This window comes from Chelmon rostratus, chromosome 8 (assembly GCF_017976325.1).
Source record: "Chelmon rostratus isolate fCheRos1 chromosome 8, fCheRos1.pri, whole genome shotgun sequence".
Taxonomy (NCBI): domain Eukaryota; kingdom Metazoa; phylum Chordata; class Actinopteri; order Chaetodontiformes; family Chaetodontidae; genus Chelmon; species Chelmon rostratus.
Genome location: NC_055665.1, coordinates 25,680,338 through 25,707,189, shown reverse-complemented (window position 1 = coordinate 25,707,189; position 26,852 = coordinate 25,680,338). Strand labels below are relative to the sequence as shown.

General features: G+C 41.6%; 1 protein-coding gene across 2 annotated transcripts; it reads right to left on the bottom strand.

Moving 5' to 3' along the window:
* Nucleotides 1-122: 122 nt before the first annotated feature.
* taf2 (TAF2 RNA polymerase II, TATA box binding protein (TBP)-associated factor) lies at nt 123-25,194 on the bottom strand. 2 transcript variants are annotated; one of them, XM_041941852.1, is made up of 28 exons: nt 25,101-25,194; nt 24,675-24,857; nt 24,357-24,411; nt 23,697-23,857; nt 23,161-23,279; nt 22,714-22,855; nt 21,292-21,523; nt 20,434-20,618; nt 20,068-20,181; nt 17,672-17,771; nt 16,462-16,547; nt 16,189-16,324; nt 15,916-16,070; nt 14,915-15,029; nt 13,562-13,671; nt 13,180-13,245; nt 12,888-13,014; nt 12,601-12,726; nt 10,122-10,262; nt 9,530-9,640; nt 9,183-9,376; nt 8,543-8,682; nt 8,136-8,205; nt 7,408-7,517; nt 2,988-3,217; nt 2,086-2,250; nt 1,741-1,843; nt 123-1,625 (listed from the first exon to the last, which is right to left on the bottom strand). In XM_041941852.1, exons 2-28 carry the CDS (start codon nt 24,722-24,724, stop codon nt 1,327-1,329), a joined length of 3,642 nt encoding a protein of 1,213 aa, XP_041797786.1. In that variant the 5' UTR covers nt 24,725-24,857; nt 25,101-25,194; the 3' UTR covers nt 123-1,326. The 2 variants fall into 2 exon arrangements, with proteins under 2 accessions (XP_041797786.1, XP_041797785.1); XM_041941851.1 differs by having other exon boundaries at nt 24,675-25,186.
* Between the last annotated feature and the right edge of the window lie 1,658 nt (nt 25,195-26,852).

The window sequence follows — 26,852 nt, the reverse complement described above, 5'->3', positions numbered from 1 at the left end:
CTCAAAAGCTGCTCCAACCTATTTCTCACACAGGCATCAACATGCTTTGCCTTCTGCACAAATAGAACAATAGAAAAAAAGATAATGTACTTTCATTTATTTTGAATATAATAAAGTCACCAATGAAAATGTAAGACCCACTTTCCTGTGTTAAGATACATCCATCATTTTCCAAAGAGCTTGTGAGTAAACTGTTTTAACTTTTTTTAATTCTGTACTTCTATCATGACTGCTTTGTATCTACAGTGCGTTTGTGAAATCAACATTGTCTCATGTCTTTTAGTAGATTATTGTGTTCAACAAGAACAACAACACACTTCTTAAACTGTCCGTAATCCCAACAAGGCGATTCACAACCATCATGAAATCTCATAACACACTGGAGACAAGAGTTCCCAGGATAATGCAGAAGTTTTAAATGGGAATAAATGCTGGCATGAATATTTAACCAATGTCTTTTTTAAGCAAGAGCAGATTAATTTAGGCCTTTTAACACTTCTCTGGTTATGTAAAGGGGGGATATAGAACTCTGCATGTTCTAAATAAAGGCTGAGAAAACCGGCCATAAAAGCCTTTGTAGAGCTGAATTCAAGCTAGTGAAAACATTCATGTATACAAAAGCATCTTTAATCAATGACAGTTTAGAAACAACAAGCATTAAAAAAACACCGTAGTATTACTTGAGTTTCAGCGGTGCAGCACGGTGAAACTCCTCTCTTTATTTTCCATCTGTGAGCAGCAGGGACATGTCGTTTGCATGACGCTAAAGACACCAGAGGCACAGTCCAGACAGGATGGTTAAATCCACACCACCATCAAGGAGTTTCCCCTCAGAAGCCACTCGCTGAATGTTGGGATCGAGCCGTGGGGATGAGGCAGACCACAGTGGTGTCTGTTCGGGGGGGTGGGGATGAGGTTTGTGGAGGGAGGTGTATGTGGTCGTGTGCCTCAGACAGCTTGGAACTCCTGCAGGCTGTGTGTGTCTGCGTGGTGTGAGGACACACCTCTGGAGGATTTACCTCAACGACACTGCAACCTCTGTTCAGACTTCCTTGTTTCCTGTCTCTGCTGTTTCTGCCGAGGAATTCACTGCAGCCATTTATCTGACTACAACACTTGAACAGCATCATTTCTCTTCACTTTGTCCAAATACGTCTTCCTGTATGATAACACTACTGAGTCATGAATATTTTGATCAGCTAAACATATTTTGCTTTACATCTGTGTCTCTGTGCTCGACTGAGATACAGGCCTGCTACTGTGTGATGGATGTGTCCAGTTAACACTGTCTGAAACAACTGGAAACCAAACTCCCCTCCAGGTGTCTCAGTCAGACAAAGAGGGCGAGCGCAGGGACCTGCCGCTGGCCGGGCTGTTGCTGTAAGCATGGGAGTTGTCCCTCTCTCTGTCTTTCTCCTTGTCCTTGCTGTCGTGCTTGTGCTTGTGCTTGTGTTTGTGCTTGTGCTTCTTCTTCTTCTTCTTGTGCTCGTGGTGGTGGTGGTGATGGTGGTGGCTATGTTCGCCGCCGTGTTTGGAGGACAAAGAGGCGGTCTCTTTGGCAAAGGACGGCACAGGCGTGGCGGGCATGGAGAGCATGGACTGTTCGACTGAAGGCGGCTCTTTTCCTAAAAAGAAGCAGAGAAGAAGCGTGTGCAGCACCAGGCTTTGGATAGCTTTTTATTTTCCGGAATGATGCAAGGAATATTCCTTGTTTGTGTGTGTGTGTGTGTGTGTGTTTACCTGGTGTAGATGGTCTCTCTAGCAGATTGAGATGATGGTGAATGAAAGCCTGACTATCATGAACAGTCTCCATATCAATATCTTCATCTTCCATTGTGTTGAACTAAATGGAACAAACCAGAACTACATATTAACACAGGATGACAGAGCATCATTATTTCAGTGAGTTTATGTACAGCAGAGACATTATTGTAACTCTATGCTGCAAGTTTCAGTAAAACAGAAGTCCATAAGCCTGAATAAAATTATCAAAATAAAGAACAAAAGACTTGACAAGAACAGGGCAGTGGCAAGTAAAGCACAGCAAACAAAACAGTGAGGTCCAAAGTCAGGGCAGCCTGTTACCCTGATCTTATAGCGGCCTCCTCGTCCATCATCATCCTGTTGCTGCAGAATCTGTCCGGGCTCTGGAGGGGAGCCCAGCGGGGTCTCGGCCTTCCTCTTCAGGCCCTGGGGGGGCTGACCCACTCCGCACACACCTAATGAAATAGGATCTGGCTCTTCATCCACCTGGAAGACACAAACAAATAAGCCTAATAATGTAGTAGTATGGCTTACTTATTCTTCTTTTTAATAGTGTCATTTTAAAAACAATGCGAGTTAAGAGTACATTGAAACTGTGTGTATGAAACCACTAAGGGTATTTCTTCTGCACAATAATGTAATGAGAATGAATAAAGAACTTTAAGTCAATAATTCTGAGAGCTTTGAGCAGCTTCCTAAGTGTTGTCAGTATTGTCATTTCAGCTTGCAGTGTAGTCAACCTGTGCTCAGGCTAGGATGATGCTGATTCAATCAGCTGCCTGCTTTTATGGCCAAAATAGGCAGAATTGTGCTCAACACTGATTCTGGGCACAATGGTGATGCAATGGGAATGAGGTACAGCCAAACATATTGGCAACTCTATAGTACCCATAATTACATAGATCCAACCTAACACAGGTTTCTATGAAGCAGTTGCTATCTGTGTGCCATCTGAAAACTTTTATGTAGCAATACTAAATCAAAGACTTTCAAAGAGAAGGAAATAAAGACCACCAAGCAGCTTGCTGATTACATCACCACTGGCACAGAAAGCAATGGAACTTGAGCTGTGGTGTGATGTTGTAGGTCTTTAATTGATGTGTTTGTTGGCTGAAATGAAATAATTTATGGTCAAAATACAAACATGACCTGTCAAGAAATAGCTTAAAATGTCGTCCATTCAGTAATTCAGAAAGTACTGACATAGACCCCACACCACTTACAGCTGCGTAGCTCATGCCAACACCGTGGATGCCTATACTGGCAGGCGTGTCCATGATAGTGCCGACCCCCAGCTCAGGCTTGATGGTGGGATTTAGAACGGCTTTCTTTTCTTTCAGGTTGAGCACGAGGCCCAGTTCTGGCAAGGGCAGGCAGGAGGGCCGAGTCAAACCGAACAGCGTGTAGTAGAGGTTCACAGCATCACAGCGCAGACGCCAGTCATGGGAGGTACCTGCGAAAAGGAGGGGCAAGGTGAAAATGAGGTACAGACTGACAAGGAGGGGGTAGTAAATGATCAATTATCAAAGACGGCTACAGACAAAGGGAAGAACAGATGAAAAACACCTCACCTGCATTACAAACCCACCATCATGTTACCACCAGTAACATGAGTTGGATAAAAAAGAGAGGTGCAGAGGAAGGACAGATAGAAGGGTGGAATGAAGTCAGAGGGGGGCAAGTCATGAGAATGTCAGATAAGGTTGTACTGCATTTCAGTGCAGTCAGAGGGTCAGTATGCTGCAGACCACTGAACAGTGGACAAGCCTACAGCTCCGCCCACTTTCTACAGTAATCGGCCAGGTGTGTGGAGGTGTGAACATCTCTCTCAAGCTCTTAAATCAGATCACTTTTTCTGTGTAAAAACCATGAAGTGTTCAAAAATATTATCACATCTTGGCCCAACAGAATTGTCACCCCACGTTTGTGGCCATTCAGACAAGCTATCAACGCTTTTTGCCTTCAGTTCATGCTATAATCTATTTCTTTATAGAGTATACCGCAGGAATTAATCCTGAGCTGTTCTTCAGCCACACATCAGACAATGGGAGCACAACTAAATACAAGATCAGCTTTCAATCACTCCAGAGCCAAAAGCATCATTATATGAGTCATCTGAGTAGCAGTGTGTTGAGAGCTGGAATGAATTCAACACCAATTACTGCTGAAGCTGACAATCCAAAGGCCAGGCGCCTAGCATGGAGGGTGGACTGTGGCTTTGGAAGAAGGTTGAAATAAAGTACTCTGCGTTTGTGTTCCTCCAGCACTGACCTTCAGCCAGAGACACATCATCCTGTGTGAGTGTGTGTGTTTAACACGTGGGGGGCTTTGGTTTATGGGGGGACAGGAATAAAACAACCAACACATTTTCATAACATAGTATTTAAGGTTACCACACTCTGGTCACTTACTATTTAAACTGGCAGCACATTCAGGCTGCCCGGCAGCCACCCACACCGACTGACCGACAAACAAAAGTTCACTGGAAATAATGATTATCAATATTTTTCTTCATCCTTCAAGCTTGTAAGTCAATAAATGAAATAATATGTTGCAATCAGAGCCCCATGGTCTTCAGGAATGGTGAACATGTACTTGTATTTGGATTTTGAGCTGGTGTGTATTTGGATTGGCACACTGAACCACAGATCGGCCTGGCTCGCGAGCTAAAAGACACATAGGCCCCCCTGGAAGAAAGTGAAATAATGAAACCTGAGGACACAATAGAAGGCAGAAGCATGTGCGCATATGGTACAGGCACAGCACCAAAGAGTAGACTTGAACCTTTTTCAATTCATGACAGGAAGAAACAAGCAGATAATAATGAAGGAAAAGAGCAGGAGCAAAAGATTTCATCTGAAACACACTCTGCCACCAAACCTACTGCAATCACTACCATGGTTCTGTTAACTGTTTCTGTTCTTAGTCCTTGTTGTGCCTAACAAGAATATGTGTTGTCTGTGATAGCACCAACGACAATGAACAAGAAAAACAGCAGAGTCAGCAGCAAGTCCACCAAATGGCTGTGACTCTAACACGCCATTAAACACATGCAACACCCTGCAAGGCATTGAAGTGCTGCAGGAAGTACATTCTTACAGGGCTTATATTGTTTCTACTAATGCCAGATTACTTCTGGTTCCAGGCTCTCAAATGTGCAGACTTGTTCCTTCTTTCTGTTTTACATCATTGTTAGTGGAATATCTTTTGTGGACTGCTGGTTGCACAAATCAAGTCACCCCAGTCTGAAACTGGTGATGGGCATCTTTCAGTACTTTCTACAGTTTTCGGAGCAAACACTGGAAATGATTGTGCAGCCACGTGTTTGGAAGTAAGCAAGTGCAACTCGAGGTAAGCTGAGACTTGCAGCTATTCCTAACAACTATGAAATGAATATGATAATAAGAAAAAGGACAGAGAAACAGTAAAATCCTGAGTAGTAAAAAGTTCTACTTCACGACATGATGAACTGTAGCAACACTTGAAAGTTTGTCATTTTTCTTCTATAACATGGAACAGGGATCAGTACAAATCTGGACACCAGCTGACTGAGCCATACAAGCCTTGCATTAGTCATTCAAAAACAAAATAATTTATGGCAGAACCAACTTTTTCACTGAGAATCCTTTAAAGTTAATTCAAAACCCCTTGGGATTGATTGTAGAGGATTACAACGTGCAGATTGTGTCAGTGAGTTGTGCAACAGCAGTCTGACAGAAGTCTGTCCAGTCAAACACATGTGGCAGGGGAAACTAATGCCTTTGCCATTCTGAAAGATAGAAAGCAATCTGCTATCACCTCTTTTTATCAATCAGATGATGACAGATGCCATAACAAAATATGCCAACTGATAACTCTCAGGGTGAAAGTTGCATACTTGAATAAATCCTCACTGGAAGGGGCCTGGTTGGAATGGAGGCTGCAGCAGTGTAAGTGCTTTGTTGTGTTTTGTTTGTTTTTTGGCAGCAGCACGGTGGCTCACTGGTTAGAAGACAGAAGATCCTGAACCCAAGAAGGTCCTGGGTTCAATGCCCGGCCTTTCTGTGTGGAGTTTGCATGTTCTCCCCATGACTGCGTTTCCTCTGGGTGCTCCGGTTTCCCCCACCATCAAATGTGTGAATGGAAGGTTAATTCTCCTGTCGCGACCCTTGCCAAGGAACTGAATTAGAAGTGGAGTTGGCCCTTAGGTGCTGCGTAGTTTCTGCCCACTGCTCCTAATACTTAGGATGGGTTGAATGCAGAGAATAAATTTCCCTATACGTTGTCCTGTGTATGACTCTGTGTGTGACAATAACCTTCATTTGATTTTAAACTACTCAAACGGAATAAGCAATGTGAAAAAATGAGCTCCCTACATGATTAGTAAACCAGAGGGGCGGTGGTGAACTAGATCTGAGTCTTTGTTACCCTTGTTGACCAAATCCTTCCTGTCTGGTTACTGAGTTTAAACGCAAAGAGGAACCCTGGTGGGTCCAGACTTCCATGTCACAATGAAAGAACCAACTGTGCTGCTGGGAACCTTAAAGGCTTTACACGTTCTTTAAAAAAACTCAACTTAATACTTAGTGAAGTCCATAACACAACATGACCATAGTGCTCTGGTTTCGGACAACATTCAGACAGCACCAGTAGTGAATGAAACATCCTCAGAAGTCTGAAGCCGCAGTGCAACCAGAAGTGAACTGGTGAAATGAGACTGGCTACTGTTATCAAAGTTTTTCATTGCAAATAAGAACTGCTGGCTTTGACAGACAGGACAACTTGTCTAACAACAGGATGAAATAGATTATTATATGGTACCTACAAACATATCAGGTCTCTGCGGCAGTTCCTCTACAGGGAGAAAACTTTCTACCTCAAATGTTTTCCTGGTTCTGTTGCATGCACTGTGTCAGTGACTGAAGTTCTGTCAGAGCAATTCTTGCAAGATAAAACTGAACGTGTAATAACTAAACTCTCAACTGTGTATTTCCCCTACTTGTGGTTGGATCAGGCCATTTGGGAAACTCAGCAGTTATTTATTCTTGAGTGAAAAAGCCAAAGAGCAACTGGTCTAGAGCTATTGATCGTTAGATGCATTTTCAATCCAATATTAATTCATACTTTATGACCTAAATTCATGAGACAGCTGCGTAGCCTTAGAGTTGAACAACTCTTCATCATATAAATGAGAAATGTGAGTTCAGTGCTAAAAGATGCTTCAGCAGTAATAATTCCTGAGGAACTGACATGCTGTCCTTTTCCTTGAGACCTGACTGGGCCATATATTCAAAACACAACTGAATGTGGCATGTTAGTGATGGAACAAGGGAAGATGAAAACTGAAGTCTGTTTTTGATGCCACACTGTGCACAGGCTGGCTAGTACAACATGTCTAATACACTTTCAATTGCATCTGATCAATTATTTGAATTACTTTTACATTTTTGGGTCATATCCTCTCACAAGCTCCTCCAACCAGCCTGATACACTACACATACAATGGTACAGTGACAGCCCCGTGGCCTTTATTTCAATTTGTTGTAAGTACTGTGCAGCTTGACTGACTCAATGACAACGAGAAGTCTTTAGGATTTTACATCTTGTCCTTCATAAAGAGTGCAGGTAAGTGTGTGTTGGTCTGTGTATGTGTGCGTGTCTCACCTGAGTTCATTAGCTTCCAGAGCTGATCGACCAAAGCTTCATTACACAGAGCCGAGTCTGTTGTCTTAGTGAAAGGTGGATTCTTACAGAGCATTCCCAGGATCTCGTGTCTGATTGGACAACAAACAAGAAGATGAATGCATGTTGGCTGTTTGTCTGTCAGCTCATTTAGCATTACAGCAGGTGAGCCTGGTCATTTAGATGTACCCATGCATGATCTCTCATGACAGTTACCAGCCTCAGTAACAACGGCACCTCAGATTAGAGCCCACTGGTACAATACTGTCTTATGAAAGGTCACTGTCCTGCTGAAAAACTTTAGCTCTCAAATGTATTTATACATGGCTGTGGATTTCATCCCCCTTTAGTTACACTGAAATCACTTCCTCTAATCAGAGGTGAAATTTGGTTTTTGCAATGACTTTCTCTTTATAAACATGTTACTGAGGAAGTGTGACAAAATCACGTACATGTACTTCCATATGGTGATAAATTCCTTTAGTCCTGAGGTTAAAAACAGGAACAGTAGACAATCAGTAATCTTTTTGCTAATATTCTAGCTGCATTGCAACTTTATGTAAAAGTACTGACATTTGTACAAGATGCAATGACAAACAGACCAAGCAAAAGAAAACAACCCTGAGGTGGGATCATTGTAGGTACAGTGAGATAGAGTGTGTGTAATGTACAGCATGATGGGTGCATGTGTGTGCTAGCTGTTAGCAGACCTGACATAATGAGCTGGATCATTCTGGACCATGTTGAGCAGCCACTGCAGCTCTGCTGAACATCTTTCAACTGCAGGACAAAAAAAGCACATAAAAGAGTTAGCTGCATTTCACTGACCTGAATACAGCACGTCACTACGAAAAACATCCTCAAGATACCAAAGATGTGTCAAAATAAAGCAGAACTGCAGGAAGAAACCCCCACTCTGTTTTTTTTCAACAAACATTCAGGTGCCGTGTCTTAATTACGCAGTTATTGGTCTCTTTATTGGAGATTTGGCCCCATGTCAGTTATCACGGACCCCTACTTATCAGAGCCATATCAGATCTCAATGTTTTTAAAATGACAAAATGTAGTAATAATAATTCTAATAACAACAGCTAATTACTTGCAATTAATGTTTTACCTCTAGTATAGTCCACCAGGGCCTCCAGTGCAGCGATGCGAACGTCTACAAAGTGGCCATACTCAGCGTAGGACTTGAAGAGTGACGCATCACTGGGAATATGACCGTTCTTCTGAAGCTGACGAATCGCTCTCAGACAACTGGAGAGAGAGGAGGAGGAGGGTAACAGAGGAGATGAAAAATGAGGGATATTCTAGTTGTGTGTGAAATGAATGCAAAAGATGACTAAAAGTGGGCACTGCGCCTTTTCTATGTCAAAATAATAACACCAGGTTTGCTCTTCCTTTTGGATAAATCAGATATGAATGATTATAAATCAGATATGAATGATTAATTAATGAAATCTTGTCACGCCATCTTTTTTCCCCATAACTGTTACTTCCTTAATTTCATATACTAAGCTGACAGTGGCAGATGGGTGTTCGTTAATAAACAAGACTAAGATCACTATGTGAATATGGTGTGATTAGGTGGAAACAAGCTAGGATTCTCTGCTCTGCTGTAGAGCAACAGGAAGCAACATACCAACGTGTTTAAGTATACTGTGGTGTAAAACTGAGATCGCGAGCTGCAGGGAGAGATGCGTGTTTTGGGAGGCCATGCGTGAAACAGATACAGGCACACACGCTCCGCTCTTAACCTGACAGTGATGGTGTTTCTGAAGCTTGGCAGCAGTTTCTCCATGTTGAGGAATCGTGTGATCTCCTCCAAGATGAGGCGGACGTCAGCATTTAAGTTGTCCACTGTCCGCACCTCGTTGTTGATGCTGATGGCTGGGGTCAGAGAGTTGGTCAGTGCTTCGATCAGATCTGCACGGTAGTAGTTATCTGAAAACTGAAGACAGACAGGAGGGAGAGGACGAGAGAGGAAAGAGAAAAGGAAACCTGAAAATGAAAACTACTGTGTATTTGTAAGGTTTTGGCCATGGTCATTACTGATCAAGAGTCCCGGCGTTAGAGAATAGAGCGTGTGAATGTGTGTCTTTACTTTGTTTTTTCGGTTGTCGTTATACTTGATGAGGTCCAGGATGAAGTTGAGGACATCTTTGGGACAGAGGTTCTGGACATCTCTGAGTAGCGCCATGGCAACAGGCATCGTCTAACATGAAAAACAAAGACAAAAGATTAATCCTTCTACGATTAGAATGGCCTTATAGGTAAAGTCCAACTGAATTATGAGCCTGATACTAATATTTGAATGGTGAAAATCCAGTAACAATGTAACTTTCGAGATTCGTTTTTTAAAATCAACATGTTTAAACATTTTAGATAATAATCTTTGGTGGGACATTCAACAGCTGAAAAATAAACTTGTCGGGTCTCTCTGGTGGACAAAATATGTAACTGAAACACTAATCTGAAAACATATTTGTGGTATTTCTGTACTGAAGGTTTTTGTTACTAATCAGGCAAAATATACACCACTCCATGTGTGATGGGCTGAAACTGGGTGAAGATACTGGCAATGTCCATTCATCTGTGGAGCTCTACTTGTAAGGCCTTGATTGAGAGTGTATGGGGCTGAGAACTAGTGTGTGTTTAACTTGTGTGTGCCTGCTGGGGTTGTTTGCTCGATGAACCTTTTGCAGGAAGTAACTCTGGAAGTTGATGAAGTTGTTGGTCTTGACGATGTTGGGGCAGCTCTTACAGCAGAACATTCGGGTGAACAGGGACTTCATAGCTGGCGGGCCCTGCCACGTGCTCACCATGGCATTGGCTATCTGCGAGGTTTACACGCACACACGAGAAGAGAAGAATGCAGTCATACTTTACTCAATTACTTTTCTTCACTTCTGTTCAAGTTGTCGGCTGTCGGCTGTCTTTCATCTGCTGGCATCACAGTCAAATAACAGCAGAATTAAATACTATCAACATTTCTACAAATGGAATGTAAAATGTGCACAACAGCATAAAGCTGCACTTTCATAAGCTGACTGCATGACACACAAATGGCAAGTCAACAATGTTGGAACTTGTATAACATTGTACTTTCTGTCCATTCAAATTTTTGTGCTGAAAACTGAACAAATGTACACACGAGCAGCACATGAGGTTTCCACAGGTATGAAGACCGGTGGCTCCAGTGGTGTTTGGGCTCCAACAGGATATTGGGGAATTTATGTTAATGTGGTAATATGGGGCTAAGGGTCACGGACACAGGATGTTGTCATTTGGTAAGATAAATAAAGGGGGGCTAGCACACCGGAATGTTTTTGTGTGGTGTGTGTGCACGCATTCATGAACACATCTGTATTTTTTGTGTGTCAGAGTTATTAACATGTGCATGCATTTGTCAGTATTTATGCCCCCCCACCCCCCGACTGTTGGCCCCAGGCTGTTCCTTCTTCCTTCCCACATTTTCTACCAATAACAAGCAAGCAAATGCCATCCTAACCAATAATAATGCAGCCAACTCCATCTGAGGGTTCAAGACAGCCATATTTCACTTTGTGGTCGATGTGGGTATGCAGGTCTATGAGTGCATGTGTTTATGTGTGTCTCAGAGAGTGTGTATATCTCTGTGTATGAGCTTGTGTCTCAATTTGTGTGTGTGCGTGTGTATGCGTGTGTGTGTGTAGATGTAGTATATACCAAAGGCCATTACGATGGAGTCTGTTGGGGGTTCTGTTGCCAAATACAGCAACTTAATGAAAAAAGTGAAGTGCTGCCATTTCAACCTCCACTCAGTTTATCATGTTGTGAAAATATTGGTTCAGGTGGAACCCGAATGGAGGAAATCCATTGAGGTTAAAGTTTGAATAGACCAAATCCAGAGAATCGAGAATTTCCTGTAGCCACAGAATAGGATTATTCAGTGAACTGAGCTCAAGCACAGCCAGGGTTAAACTGGTGGGTGGCCTTGCTGGCTGGGAAGTTCTATGTTGTTCTCATACCGTACCCCTTTACACAATATTTTTGAACTAAATATTTTGTAAAAATGTAGATTTTTACCATAATAAGTGAATAGAGATGGAGAAGAAGAGGAATTTAGACTAACAGAACAGAATCATGATAGTTTCAGTCTCTCTGTGAAGCATTTTGTCTCCCTCTTATATCTCTGTATGCTACTTTCAAGACTTTTCCTTATTGCCAGTTGAAGTTAATTGACTCCAGAGCAAACAAGCGAAGATGAAAACCAAACTCAGCATGGTCAGATTGTTTTCCCACTGATGTGTACAACTGCACAGACCACCTAAACCATGTTTTTGTGACCTCTGACACATTTAATGAGTCGAAGCAAAGAACAAACACAACACCAATCCTTGGCCTTTTGGAAGGACACTCTTATCCCTTGAGATTATTTGCTTTACTGGGGATAAGAGATGATCGATTAGCAAAAAACAGGCTTAAAACAAAATGTACTTGGTAGAAAAAGTTAACAGTGTCTTTCAGTACTACTGTACACTGAACAAGACATTTTTAGGTGAACAAAATGTTACAATTGACTTTCATGAACTCAAAAACACACTGTCAAAGGGTCAAAGCTCTACGACGAAAACACGGACAACACCCCAAAACAAGGTCACAGCCATTTAAATGTACACAGTGCCATGGATACACATTGCTACGCCTCTATCCTGATCATGCTGTACTGAAGAAGACTTTAAACTAGTGACAGAGACCATAAACCATCGGAAAATGTTTACTGTGGTAATAAGTCAAGCGAGAAGTTGGCTCATTTTCCTCATAGACTTCTACGTATACAATCAGACGTCCATTTTTTAACCAGCAGCCCTTTGCTGTCCACTTCTTTTACAGGCCTACACAAACAAGGTCCTTCCCTGCACCCACACATTCAACACAGACCTTTGCAGCAAGTCAGTGAAGAATCCATTAACCACAGAATCATCCATTAACAGCCACTACTGGCTAATGGCTGTCAGGCTAACGAAAGTAAAATCAACTGAAACCAACATCCCAATTTAATATTAATTAGGATTTAGCGACACCTGAGTCGACTGTTATTCATAAAACATGTGTATCCAGGATGATCTTAAATGCGACTCTTCATTTACATAAAATCGCTGGGCGCGCACACACATGCACGCAGGTACATACCTTGGCCAAACAGAAGCAGGCCTGCATTCGGACTTTGTAGAAACACTGTTCTTGCTCCAGGATGTCTGTCAAAGCCAGTCTGGAGGCAGGAGTTGGGAACTTTTCCAATGCTGAGATGGCCTCCTCCTAGCAGAGAGATAAGGTCAGTGGTGGAATGTAACTAAGTACATTTACTCAAGTAATGCACTTCAGTACAATTGTGTCATACTGGTACAATATTCGTTTTTTCATTTTATGATACTTTATGCTTCTACATGACCACATTTGCTTGACTGCCGCTATCCCACCTGTGCAACTACATCCCTCTCATAGCGCAGCTGATACTGCCACATGAAGTCAGCCTGCTCAAACTCCACCTTCCTCAGAATGGACATGTCTGGGTCAATCCGGATCCAGAGGAGAGGAGAGTCAGCACTGCAGGGGCAACAGAAGATAAGCACATTGAGGGAAGGAAAAGTGCCTAAAGTCAACTCACGCAGGTATTTCTGGCAACATCTATCGCACGACATTTCATCTTCACAACATGTGAGTAATATGATCGATGGATGTGACAACTAAGCAGGCAGAGTGATGTCTTACTCCATGGCTGACAGATCCATGTCAACTTCCTCTCCATTCATCAGAGGGATCTTCTTTTTCTTATTTCTGGGAACAGAAAAGGAATCAGCGATTAGTAAACCAACAAATATGAGGCTAACATAATGCACATTCATTTATTGAAAACTCTTTGTTGTTGACAATCACTATGACAGACATGAGAGGACTGAGGAGAGAACCAGCACAGATGGAATAAAGACTAAGTTGCTGAACATGTCACATATAACACATATTAATCTATAATATAATGTATTAATTTAATGTAATAATATGGAGAAATACAAAAAATATTAAGTGTGAAAAATATAATACTGTATAACCATGAGAGAAAGAATGAGGCAACGTGTTCTGCTGTAGTACTTACCGTCTGCTCTTGGAGTGACAGGGGATGTCATGTTTGAGGCTGTTCTCCTCTATCTGCAGTGTATGGTTGAAGGACCCATCCAGCTCCTGCACTGTCACCTTGATGGGACCCTGCAGGGAAACCAAAAAGACCCTTACAGATACTGAATCTCGAACAATATTCTACCGTGCAAACTACAAACCTGCAAGAGGGAAAAAAAGTGACAAGAAACAAACTAAAATCAGGTATTGGGGTCTTGGGGTATTCTCCTCCACTTTAGCATTTTAGTGGTTTTAATATGCAAACAGAAGCCTTTTGGAGAATTCTGAACTTATCTTGATCTTATAAACAAATGTTTTACTGCTTTTGATCACAATGTGCAGCACCAGGGAAGATGGGCCACATGCACACGCATACGCACACACACACGCACACACACACACGAGAAGGAGAAAGACACTGTTAAAAGTGAAATTCCTATATTGAAAATGTTATTTAAGTAAAAGAATCTAGCAGTATTAGCATCAAAATATACTTAAAGTCCCAAAAGCAAAATAATTCATTATGCAGAATTGCCCATTTGTGAATACAATCTATTATAATACTGGATTATAATTAATTAATGTGGAGCGAATTAGAATATATTGCTACATTACTTTACATACTGCTCAGCCTCCTGTGAATTTCTCAAAGCAACCAATAAAGCCACAGTGATAAAATAACATCATAGTTTGTGTATTGATTATATCTCAGACTGTTATCTGACGCTGCAAAGTAACTAGTATCCAAGATTAGTCAGATTAATGAGTACAAAGTGCAATATTTGTCTCTGAGATGTCATGGAGTAGAAGTAGAAATAGTCATGTAAAGCACAGGTATCTCAAATTTGTACTTTAGTGCTTGAGTAAATGTTCTTTATTACTTTCCACCACAGGTAACTGAGTTGAGAAATGCCATGAAGTTGACATTGCATATTAGGAATGTAGCTTTTAACAGTCCACAACGTTATTTAAGTTAAGGCAGTGGCTACTGTGCCGGTACTGGCACTTTATTACTCAGGCAGCAGGTATTCAATCTTCATTCACAGCAAACTCTTGCATGCAATGGACAACTATTCATTTTAGCCTGAAGTGAAAATCTGAAAATGAAAGTTTACCTCAAGTTGAATAGACACAAAATAAACACACAAATTAGAATAATTGAAATTGTTTTTCTCCTGATGTGCACTGTGAATGGACTGACCAGACCACAGTATACTGTGACTATAATTACACATTTTCAATCGAACCTGTGCATTGCTGTAAAAAAAAAAAAAAAGCTGGTCTACACAAAGACAGCACACGCCTTCCATATGCTGTAACTCTCAATGCTCACCACATATTTCTGAGTTCCAGATGATGTGTAGTCCTGACGGATCTCCAACTCCAGCACGTTCCTCTTCCTGTTGAAGGCAAAACTGCCAAAGAATTTCACGACAGCACTCTGGTCCCTGAGTGTAAAAAGTTAAGGCTAAAACATGCAGAAAACCAAGAACAGTAGGGGGAAATATAACCAGTTAAGAGAGGGGGTTTCAACTAAAGGTGGTGGTCAGTTACTTATTATATTGCAATGATGCTTTAAAATGCTGTAGTCAGTTTCTGTTCAATTCAAGAGCAAACGATACATTTGTGATAATTCTCCTTTCAAATTGGTTTTAGATTTCTTTTAGGAATCTGGGCTCTGCGTACTTCAAGTAGTTTTAGTTCACACAGATGTTTCCATTTCTTCTGACATAAGTTGAAGCAGTTCCAAAGTTAGCTCAAGTGAACACAAAGCTACAGAAAATCCTGCCAAGAGCTAGGTTTTGAAAGGTGCCATATGTAAGAACTGTCATTGTCTTCCCACTGTTACAATCATCACCAACTCTGGTTTGGTCAAAATAAACCATTAATTCACAGAATTGGATGTGAAAATATTCCAGCTCTATTAGCTGCTGATGCCCCACCTCCCTCTCGCTGCTCTCCTGGTTCATGACTCTCCTCTCCCCGCCTGCCATGTCTTCATCATCCATTGAGTCCGAATCCTTGGTACTGTATTCCCTCTCGCCAAACTGCTCTCAGTCAGGGGGGACTCCAGACAGCTGATAGGGCCACTAACCTGAGATAGCTAGCTAATAGCAACTACAAGCTAAAGCCACAGATGGCCACAGGAAAGAGTACAGTGAGCAGCAGTTAGCAGTTACTCTGGTGATATGCTGCCCCCTATTTGTTTGGAGCGACCTTCAACAGGTGGCCAATTCTTAAGTATTACACCTTTAATGTGTAGCTGTGCAAGGTCACACAGTACAATCAGTTCATTAATCACAAACTAAGAATCCATTAGAGACAAAAGGATACACCCATTGTTTGATGAGGGGCCCGATGTCTTTGCCAGAGACATTAGAGATGGATTTGAGGAAGGCGTGAGTAGACAGAAGCATCTGACTCCACATTTGACTCTGGTACTTCTGGGATGAGGCTGTGCTGGCCAGGCTCAGAAGCTTGTTGAAAACCTACAGAGTGCAGAAAACAGCAGAAAACAAAGAATTCAAATGAAGTCTAAACTGGATTCTGTTACGAAGTAAACTTTAAAAAATTACAGACGCAGAGGGCAAGAAAATGCTGGTTAACCTGCAGCATGAACTCCATGCTGATTCTGTTTTCTATGAGCCTCATCACCAGGTGGGCTTTACACTGGAACATCTTGTAGTACTCCCAGGACAGCGTGTGAGGGTGCTTGATGGAGAAGTGAAGGTGGGGAGTTGGACTGAGGAGAAAAAAACGTTTGGTCAGCGTATCATGCAATTATGATCCAGAAAATGACTTCTTATGAACACTTCAAACGTGAAAACTAAATTACTCTAATGGCTACACTGGGATTCAGACTGAGGCTGAGTGTATTACTTGTCCTTCTCTTTGCCTCCGCTGAAGGTCGGGTGCAACAGAACCCCTCCCATCTTCAGTTCATATTCCACAATCTTGTCCAACTCCTGGAAACAACAGGATAATATTTAGTAACATTTATGAAACCTCAGGGGAAAATGTAATCACTTAATATCATCTGATAATTTGTAGGGCTACAAATAGTGGCTGCTTTCATGTTTGATTAATCTAACGATTATTTTCCAAAGCAATAATTTTGTATATAAAAAGTCAAACAGTGAAAGGTGCCTAATATAATTTCCCAAAGCCCAAGATGATGTATTCAAATTACTTGTTTTATTCAACAGTCCAAAACAAACCAAAAAAAAATCTATATTTATAGTTTTAAAGTTCTCAATCAATCAAATAGTCAACTTATTTTTGCAGCTCTAATGAAATGTCAAAAAACAGTGCCCAAAGCACCAAGATGTCCTATTCACAACAGCACAGGGTGAAGAAAAGCAGAGGCTGGACACATGTACGCAGGTATTAATTATCAGGTCATTTCCAACTTTTTTTATTTGAAAAATCGATTATCAGCAATGTCAACCAACTAATGGATTAACCAACTCATCATACCAGCTGTAATCATTTGTAAGGTACCAAACCCTAACCGTTCCTTCCTGTGGTACCTTGACCACCAGTTCTGAGAGCATTCAAATCACTGTGGACTAACACGCAGTTTCAGCTTCGCATTCACTCAAGAGCAATTTCCTGGGAAAAACTTTTCTGAAGCGCAGGGTTTCCTACTGTGTGTTATACTGGAGATCTCCCCCAACCCCCCAACCCCTTCCTTGCTTCAAAACAGTGTAATAATGTCCTGAGACATCATAGGACATTATTACATTTCTATGAAATATTAGGATTGTTATGGTTCAGGGGAAACGAGCAGTGGCACTACATCACACTGCAAAGGTAAAACATTAACTGAAATCTGTTTAACTACATCGATGATGAGATGCATCAGGATAGATTCAGTTTAGCAGGTGACTGATTGATTGATAGATACCATGACACGTCATAATGTTGGGGAAAAAGGAAAATCTCAGTTCTGCTAGGAAAATGACAAATCAAATCAAACAAATCATGACAAAAACAGTGACTGCAGCATTGCAGGAGCTGGGCTGTACGCCACCTCTGCTGACAGGTTCTTAGGGAAACCTTGCAAGTGTTGTGACACAAAAAAGGTTACCTCTTTGATCCAGTGCCGGTACTCGTTGACTCCAAAGGTCTTCTTTAGGTAGAGGCCGTAGATGTAGCCTGAGATTCCTTTCAAAACCCACTCATCAGCCCTTTAGAAGTAACAACATATCACGTCACTGTAGCCAACACTAAATACAAGTCATGACAAAATATTAAAGAAGTCATCCATTCCACTCATCCACTCATCCTTTTAAGGAATAAATGATGAAAACCAGGCAAACTGCTGTTTAACTCCATGGCTTTAAGTGAATTAACTTCAGACCTCATTTACACTTTCCAGAGTCTCTTTTTTTGCAAGTGATTTATGGCGAAGAAGAAGTGTGTAACAATCAGGCCAGTATAAATTACACTGCTCGATGTTCCTCTCCTTTCTCCAGCAGTGTGGTGTGAAGTTAAAGGCAGGCATTTGCAATTATGAGAGCGAACACATTGAAACTGAGAGTTACGTGTAGTTTGACCAGTTCCATGTCAGTTGCCCACACTGTTTTGTGTTCTTTGAACGTGGAAATCTTTTGCGGCTTTAAATGCTTTGAGTGAGTTTTACTGTGAGTTTAACTCTGGCGGTATTTCTAGGAAGAAACTTGGCATGGCAAATGTCTCTCATAAATATATCAGCCTGGATTTATTGTATTGTAAAAACAGACACAATACACTGATTCAACCTTGGTGGTTTCACAACTTAAGGCTGAACCAAATGCAGTCTGGCTTATATAATTAAGATGATGTCATCTGTTTAAGGGCTATAATCGGCATAATGGAGAAAAGTATTTTCCTACACAGATCTGATCCCTTTTTGCCTTAATACTCTCTGGATCATATCATTTAACTGATAATCAAGACCTGTGGAATACAGTGAAGCTCTGAATTTCCTTCCTTTCATGATTTCAACTTCAACAAACCTTTCTTTAACAGTAACCGAAGTTCAGGCTTGTAAAAAAATGGAAAATTCAGTAAAACACAGCAAACTAGACGATAAAACCCTCAGATACTATAGACTAAGTCTATCTTCATGTCAGCAGACATTCACTAAGAAGAAAACCTGGCTTGCTTTCTATTAGACAGACACATGAGGCAAAGGTTAGACAAAAATCCAAGGTCTTGTTTTTCTCAAGCTCATAACCAACAGTATTTATCAATACAGATTTGGAAAGGAGCAGTTTCTCTTTTTCTTCTGCCTTCTCTTTTAAACATCTGACAGGCTACTGAGCAGGGCCTGTTTTCAATTACAGGGCCCAGTTAACTCCCACTCTGATTAATTGCTAGCAGGCAGTGCCATGCTTTGCTAAAATCAAACAGATCTGACTTTCCTGAGGTCTTTTCTTACACAACACCTGCCAGCTCGACAACATCAGCAGGCCAAGGCTCCACATCTGATGTGTGTTTAGAGGTCAGCGAGGAGAGGAGGCGAGGGGAGGAGAATGGAGAATGAGATGAGGTAAAGGAAGGACACGCATGCATTTCTCTCCAAGGGACTAGCAGCTCTAGAGAGCGCAGAAGTCCTTCTGATGGGCCTCTTAATGCAAGCAAGCACCCCTGGATTATTCCCTCGGTCTCTCACACACTCCGACCACACTGGCCAAATTGCCAAGCAGTAACACACCGATCCATCACGTTGGTGAATACAGGCCAGTGCTGGCCCGACTTCTGACTCTTGGTACTGACAAAGCAGCTTAGTTCTGTTGTAAATCTCTCATCACCGGCCTCATATGAAAAGGTCTGTGGGCTAAGTGTTACCATACTTCTCAAAAAGACCAGAACACAGTGGAGAGTATTTCTGGGCTCCATCAAAAGTGGTTTGTACGTTATGTGAGCACAGTTCCAAACAATAATGACTATACTTTTCCATTACATACAAATCTGGCCTCTGGTTAATCAAAGCCACTCAAAGAACACTTTGAATGAACTACTTCGTACAAAATGCCGTCTGATCACATCTAAAGTATTCGTACCTGTTTTCAATGACCTCATTCAAAGGTGGGCTTCAAAAAAGTTGAAAATGTCTATTGAATTTGTAGTGATTTTAACCAATCCAGAAACAACAATAACAGGTTCAAGGACATCATATCCTCAACAAAATGGCAGTCACATTGGTAAATCATCTTTTAGGGATCTCAGACCCAGTGATCCGCTGCTGGACACCACTGCAATGTTTTTATTGATGTAACAAGCTAGTCTTGGTAGCGGCTTTGTTCGGTTGCAGTTGTATTCTTATTATATTATAATTTAATGACAAATGCAAAAAAAAAAAGAATCCACAGTCTCATGACTAACATTGTGACTAGCCAATGAAAAATGAGCCTTCTTATGAGCTCCAAGCGGCATGTCTGCCTGTGTGGCTTAGACTCCCTGTCTCAGACTTGATAGCCTCACTGTGCTGACTCTCACCATGACATCCTGGAGATGAAACAGCCAAAGAACTGCTGAGCCAAGGCCTGGGCCAGACAGCGGCGCGTCAGCGGGGTCTGGTCTATGATCATAGCGCTGTGGAGCAGGTTAGTACTGAAAAACAGAGGAAACAATTGAAGTTGAGACAGAAGGAAATGAATACAGTGAATACAAGCAGTATGACTAGATCAAAATCTGCAACAACAACAATTTAGTGTAAAGTATCCTCAAAGACAACACGGCAAGTTCTCTATAGCTGGAAATGTCTTGCTCACACAGAAAAACATGGTTGTACAAACGCAAATTTACAAATCTCGTCTTTACCTGAAAAGACAGAGTCACTCACACACTCCAAGGCACGCTTACCTGAAGATGCTCATGGAAGCATAGGTGGACACTTGTACGTAGGCCTCATCCACAAACACAGTCTTGAAACAGGAATAAGGGTAGCGGCACGTCAGGATCTCCTCATAGAACTCAAAAATCTCATGTAGGTAAGACATTGAGTGCTTGAGCAGCGGCAGCAGCTGCGGCAGGCAGAAATGGGTCACCTGAGAGGGGGCAGGGCACAATGTTGTAGCTGTTAATTTGGCATCTTTCAAAATGTCAGAAAGAAGAAAGTGTAAAATGTCCAAAGGAAATAGTCCCTTTGTATTTCTTTGACTGCATGAACTACAATTACTTAATACTTTACATAAGTGGGGTGCCCATACACCATCTCTTACCTCACTGAATTTATAAAATGAAGCGGTTTGCTAGTGCCATGAAGGTTTTAGCTGTTTTATCCTTTTGAAGGGCTGATTGTAGTGAAGCAAACCTAACCTTCAATACTGTTACCTTGTGTTTAGGGACATCTAGTGGTCATTAGTAGAAGCTACAAGGACGGACAAATTACTTGCACATTACAAGACTTACTGCAAAAGTTATTATTTGATTAATAACTATTTGATTAATCTCGTCATTAGTTTTGTTGAAATAAAACATTGTAATAGTTGAATTTTTTTTCCTCTCACTACACGTTTCTGACTGTTATTCAGTCAACTATGTGATTTCTGTGTACCTTTGAACCATAAAGTTCACTGTTTGATCTCCTATAAATAAAATCAGATATTTCAGAAAATAAATCACAAAATAATTAATACAGACATCAAAAACAGTGACATGAGGGTGGTTGTTTCTGCATGTTCCCAGACTAGATGCAGAAACATCATCATTTAAACCTACCTCATGCATGTAGGGATCTACGAGGATTTCAAAGGGCCCCACAGCCAGGGAGATGTTGGGGGCCGCAGTTGGGATGGGGAGGACATAGTGGAATGTCTTTTTCCTCATATCATGGGTGTAGATGGTCTCCACCAGATCGCCACAAGACACCGCCACCATGGAAGCATCCACGGTGAACTCCAGCTTCCACGTACAGAGCTCTGAGTAGGAGTCTACACAGGGGAACCAGAATCTGGGGGATGAGACAGTCTGATGAGCTTTGAGCATACACACATAAATGAATGCACTGACAACTGCTACTGTGGACTTCCTGTGAAAGTGTAGGTCTGCATGACAGCACAGGAAATTTCCAGAGAGAAAAGGGGGAAAAATACTGAGAGAGTACAGAAGTTTAAGAACTGTCACATGCTAACAGACTACAGGTAGAGGGCTTTATTACAACGTAATTAAGACAACAAAGGTTTGAAACTTTAAAAACTTTGTGAATTTCCATGTTTTTCATTGCTGGAGCCTTGAGGTGATGTTGCATATGCTGTAAAGTCTTTAAGGATTTAGTACATCGACTTCCAGACTCCTTTGAAAGTGGGGCGACGTTGACAACGTTTTCAGTTGTATACTTGTCTATATTCTAAAGCCCAGTTCAGACATTCGCAACCAGACACAGGCTGAAACATGCAACGACTTGCAATGCACCGGTCTGCAACATTCTGAAAACCCGACAGTTTACATATATGCGACTGGACCAGACGGTGTATTGTCTCCATAGCAACCACTTTTGGTACTTCTGTTCTTTCTTTTCTTCTTCTTTTCAGGCTTTTCTTGTAGCTGGATAGAATTTGTGGCATCTTAAAGTATGAATGACAGTGAGTTACTTGCTTCAGCTGCTTGTCTAGTATTGGGGAAACGGCGAAAACATAAAAAGTGTGTGCGTACAGTGTGTGGTTGAGCAATGGAGAGAGGGCGAGCAGCAGAGAGGGACAATGAATGTGAGTGGAACAGAGGAAAAGGCTGGCAGTGAAGCTGTCAGTTTAGCAGTAAATCTAACTTTTAAGGCTCATGTCATACTGTAATGCCTGTCCCTCAAACAAACCGATGAGGTGATCCTTTCTTTCCTCCATCTAAAATTCTACCACCATCACCAGCTGACAGAGCAAACCAGCTACAAGCTGACTGGCTGTTGTTATAGGTGACGTGTCTTACGTTCTTTAACCAGCCACTGGTGACTTGACAAGCACGTGATGCCATCAGCCAGTTTGAGTCGAGCTGATTCAGGCCAGTTCACGCTGCAACAACTTTTCCCTCCAAAGCTCTAAAACGGTTTGTTTCGTGGTCAATCTTTGGTCTGAACTGGGCTTTACTGGCAGAGTGGAAGTGAAGGTAGTGTTGTTATTTGACTGTCAGGGTTAGTCATTGTTTCTAGACCTGGTGGAGTTCTGGTATCCAAAGGAGAACACATGAGCTCCTCTCTCCGCCATGCTGCCTTCCACATCAGGGACCACAAAGTGGAGACCTCCTTTTGGCTGGTCCAGAGAAAATTCAATGTACACCTTTAGAACCTTCAAATCTGCAGACACAAAATGCAGAAACATTGGTGCATCAGTTATGATCTTACAGTTCCATTTATCTCAAAAACCCAAGACATTTTACTTATTCTAAGGAAACTGTAATCCACCTTATGTGACCAAATCGATTCAAGCTATCAGGCACACACATCACAAATTAAACAATTGGGTGAAAATTATGACATTTTTTGGACAGTAGATGACGTCTTGAAACACAACGAATGCTCTGCATTATACATAAGTAAATAATTAAATAATCCTGTGTGCCTGTCTAATTTTTGGTAGCCTTTTTTTGCCACAGTCTTACCGTCTCCTTGCTTCCAGAGTTCAGAGGGAACTTTGATAACCAGCTCCCCATGTCCTGCATCAGGGTCCACAGCACTCACTGCTGCTGTGTAGGCACTGGAGAAATAGTTGAGGTTCCTCCTACGTAAACACATAAAACATTTGCACAAAATGAATGATCATATTGCCACCGCACTATACAGTTCCTCAGACAGCGATATCGATGATAATATTTTCATCTGCAGTGAAAAGTTACAGCTACAGGAGTCTAAATGTGAGGAAATAAGTGAACAGATTTTTTTTTTACTTTACTCAACACAACAGTTACTCAAGCATTTTTAGTGTTTTGAATTAGCAAAAAACTATACTGTCCATTACCTTATTTAATTACTTTTAGCTGATGCATTCAGCCTTTCAACCATACAATTAGGCAACATTTGCTAATAAGCACACAGTGTTGATTTGACGGATCTAACGCAACTCAACAGCATTCTGACTGCAGACAAACAACTGAAAGCCAGTATATGATTTGGTAAGACAGTGCACTGATGTACTCACTGCTTGGACTCATGGTGGCACACCTCCAGTGTGGGATCATTGTAAATGAAAGGGGCTTCGAGTTCGTTGACTCGGACCCTGTAGATGCGGCACTGTTTACTGTTAAGCTTGATCCTGTTCAGGTTGACCACTGTAGGGAAGATGGTCAGCTCAACATAGCCCTACGGGACGCAAAAGAGAGAACGTTGGTCAAAATTGACTACAATTATCATCTGCAGCTGAAGGTGAAGGTGTGCTGCAGAGAAATGTTTGTTCAGTCAAAATGATCAAAAAAATGTCTGTGCAGGCTTCATCACTTCCAAAGTCTTTCCATGCTTTTATGATTTTACTTACATTTAACGTGATTCTGCAGGGCTGTAACACATTGGTTTGTTAAACTGACTTGTAATAAATGCTGTCATTATTTTTTAGTGTGATTAGTAATTCCCCTAAATGAATTGGTGTAATGTGGAAACAGGTTGACAAAAAAGAGGAAACACTAATGTCAAGATGTCAATAAATGTCAGCTTTATTACAAGGAGTACTTGTGTGGCCCTAGGAAGCTTAAAGAAAACGAGTAAGATGCAGGTGTTTTCTGTTTAACCACAACAGACTGACTGAAAAACTAGACTGGAGAGCTGTTATATTTGTTATACAGTATTATCTGTGTACTGTACTCACAATGACGGACTTCCTCTGGAAGTTGATGTTGTTGATGCACACCACCTGGTGGGTCGTAAAGGCAATGACAGAGTAACCATGTCAGTATGAGATGTGAATCTGAGCTATGAACTTCACTAGCTAACGTTACTTTCTCCCTCTCAGTGAACAAGCAGCGGCATTCTTCAGGTTTGGACTTAGAGTAATGTTACTGTGTGTACACAAGCAAGTCTTACTACGTGTAAGCTAACGTTAGCTTTGCTTCGCTATCGAACATGACAGTAAACCGCTTCATTCACTTCACACTCACAATGACAAAAACATGGAACAAATACTTATAATTTAAATGGTCGCGGACTCTCGAAGCCTTTATCCTTCTTCCGGTTCATCCTTGTTTCTTGCTGTTGCGCCTTGGCAGATATTTGAACATGCCAAAACACTGCTCCGTGATGTTTGCTTCTCAACAACTCTGCCGAGCTACTTAGCTAGCTGGAGGTGCAGCAAGCGCATGCATTTGCCAGACTGCAAAAAGTTAAGAAAAAGCCACAACACGGTCACTAACGTTTTATGCAACAGTAATAACGAACCAGCAGTAACAACCAGCACTGCACTATCCTCTTTGTAATGAGAGCCGTATCTCCGGTATGCAACACCGGAGACTACTGTAACAGTTACAGTGTTATTGCAACCACAGTGTGCGTATCCATAAATATGCGTCGGCCATGACTGACAGTCGATGTTGTATACAAGAGAACAGGCCCATACAATGATTGCTGCAGTCGCGGTGCCTCAAAACATCCAAATATATCCTCTCTGTCCGGGTGCTCATAACTCTGTGAGCGCGGCTCCACTGTGTTCAGCCATTTTGATAGTAACCTTTGACCTCCCGCGTAAAAATGACAACAATTTTTTTATATCAAGAGGAAAACACTGGATTCTTTAATCTCATATATATTTCACATAACAAATAGTTGTTTATAAAACATATACAAATTAATCTACTTTAAACGTAAAAAAAAGTAGAGTTCACTTCTTGCTGCGTCATACCGGGGCGTAACCTTCCTGCCTTTTTTTTCTAGGATGGCGACGGAGAGTCACGTTTGTTCATCCAATCACAGCGAATACACATTCTTGATGGCAAACCCAATAGGGTAAGTGACTTTAAAGGGTTGCTTATGATTGGATGATTCCGTCGCCATCCTAGGAAAATAATATTGCTGCGGGGAAGTGCACAAAGCTCTGCGGGAGCGCGCACTGCAAAAGTGTAATATATGAGTTTTTTCAGTGATGTCTAAACGAGAATAAGTGTTGTCGAATGATGCACCTTTCCCGGGAATCAAACGATTTTATCAGCATTTTTAAGACTTCTTCGGTTTTTTGGGCAAGTAACATGTTACTGTTTCACGTTTTTCTACGCATCTTCCTATATAGTAGTTTTTTATGACAATTGTGACACTTAGGTGTTATATATAGTATTTGACTGATTTTTAAGGATGGGATTTCATGCCTATATAATGTTAATTTGATGTTTTTATTTGTTTTTGACCTATTCATTGAGGCATACTCTGTCCCTATATAGGAGTATCAGATGGTGTTGTCCAGCTCTGCTCTGATTGGTCTAGCCTGAGAGTGGATTGACTCTCAATCGTGAAGATCTTGTGACTGTCTCTATGTATTGCTTGTTCTGCCTTTTGATAGTTATTTGACAATGCCTGATGATCTCTGTTCGATTGAAACTCTATTAAAATGAAATAGCTGGGAGGTCTCAGTACAGTGTGCAGATCCTTTGTCTTTTTTCTTCTGTATGCCTATGGATCTTATCAGGGGATATGACCCTCTGCCTCTTTATCTTTAAAATGATCACAACTGTTCAATGAATGCAGTGAGACACAAGACGTGGCAACAGACAAACGGAAAGAGGAGCAACAGTGGGCACCAGGGACAGAACAACTCAAAACATGGTGAGTCGAAACAGAAAGTGTGTTCATGGTACAGCAGACTGCATGGAAAGTGAACCTTGTCCAGCACATAGCAAAAGATGCAGGAAGTGTAATAAAAAGAGGCACTTTGAGGCTGCATGCAAAACCAAAATGTTGAGTGAAGTAATGGCAGTGGCACCAGGAGACACAGACAGTGGTGACACATTTATCCTGGAAGCTCTGATACAGCCAGAAACTAATATGATGCAGTAACCTGATTCAGATGATCAGTGGTGAGTGACACTACCAATAAATGGCAGTCTGGTCGAGTTCAAGATAGATACTGGATCTGACATCACCATAATGTCTCAGCACACATGAAGTAAACTGCCACCAAGCCCCCAGCTGATCAGAACAAGGCACGGTGCCAGCAGCCCAGGCAGTGAGGTAAAATGCATTGGGAATATATTTGCCTCTCGGCGGTTTAAGGAATAAAAGCACATGTTAGCTTTGGGCATTATAGAACACGTAACTGAACCCACTGACTGGTGTACACGTATGGTGCCAGAGGAGATAAAGACTCAGGACAAAGGCAGAG

Bases quoted from the DNA above. Each gene is read 5' to 3' on its own strand.
- taf2 (XM_041941852.1), bottom strand. From the start codon at position 24,724: ATGAACCGGAAGAAGGATAAAGGCTTCGAGAGTCCGCGACCATTTAAA. The intron at 22,856-23,160 runs GTAAGACTGTGG...TTGTGTCTGCAG, and splicing joins ACTCTGGAAGCAAGGAGACG to ATTTGAAGGTTCTAAAGGTG. The intron at 1,626-1,740 runs GTAAACACACAC...GCTTCTTTTTAG, and splicing joins AGAGAGACCATCTACACCAG to GAAAAGAGCCGCCTTCAGTC.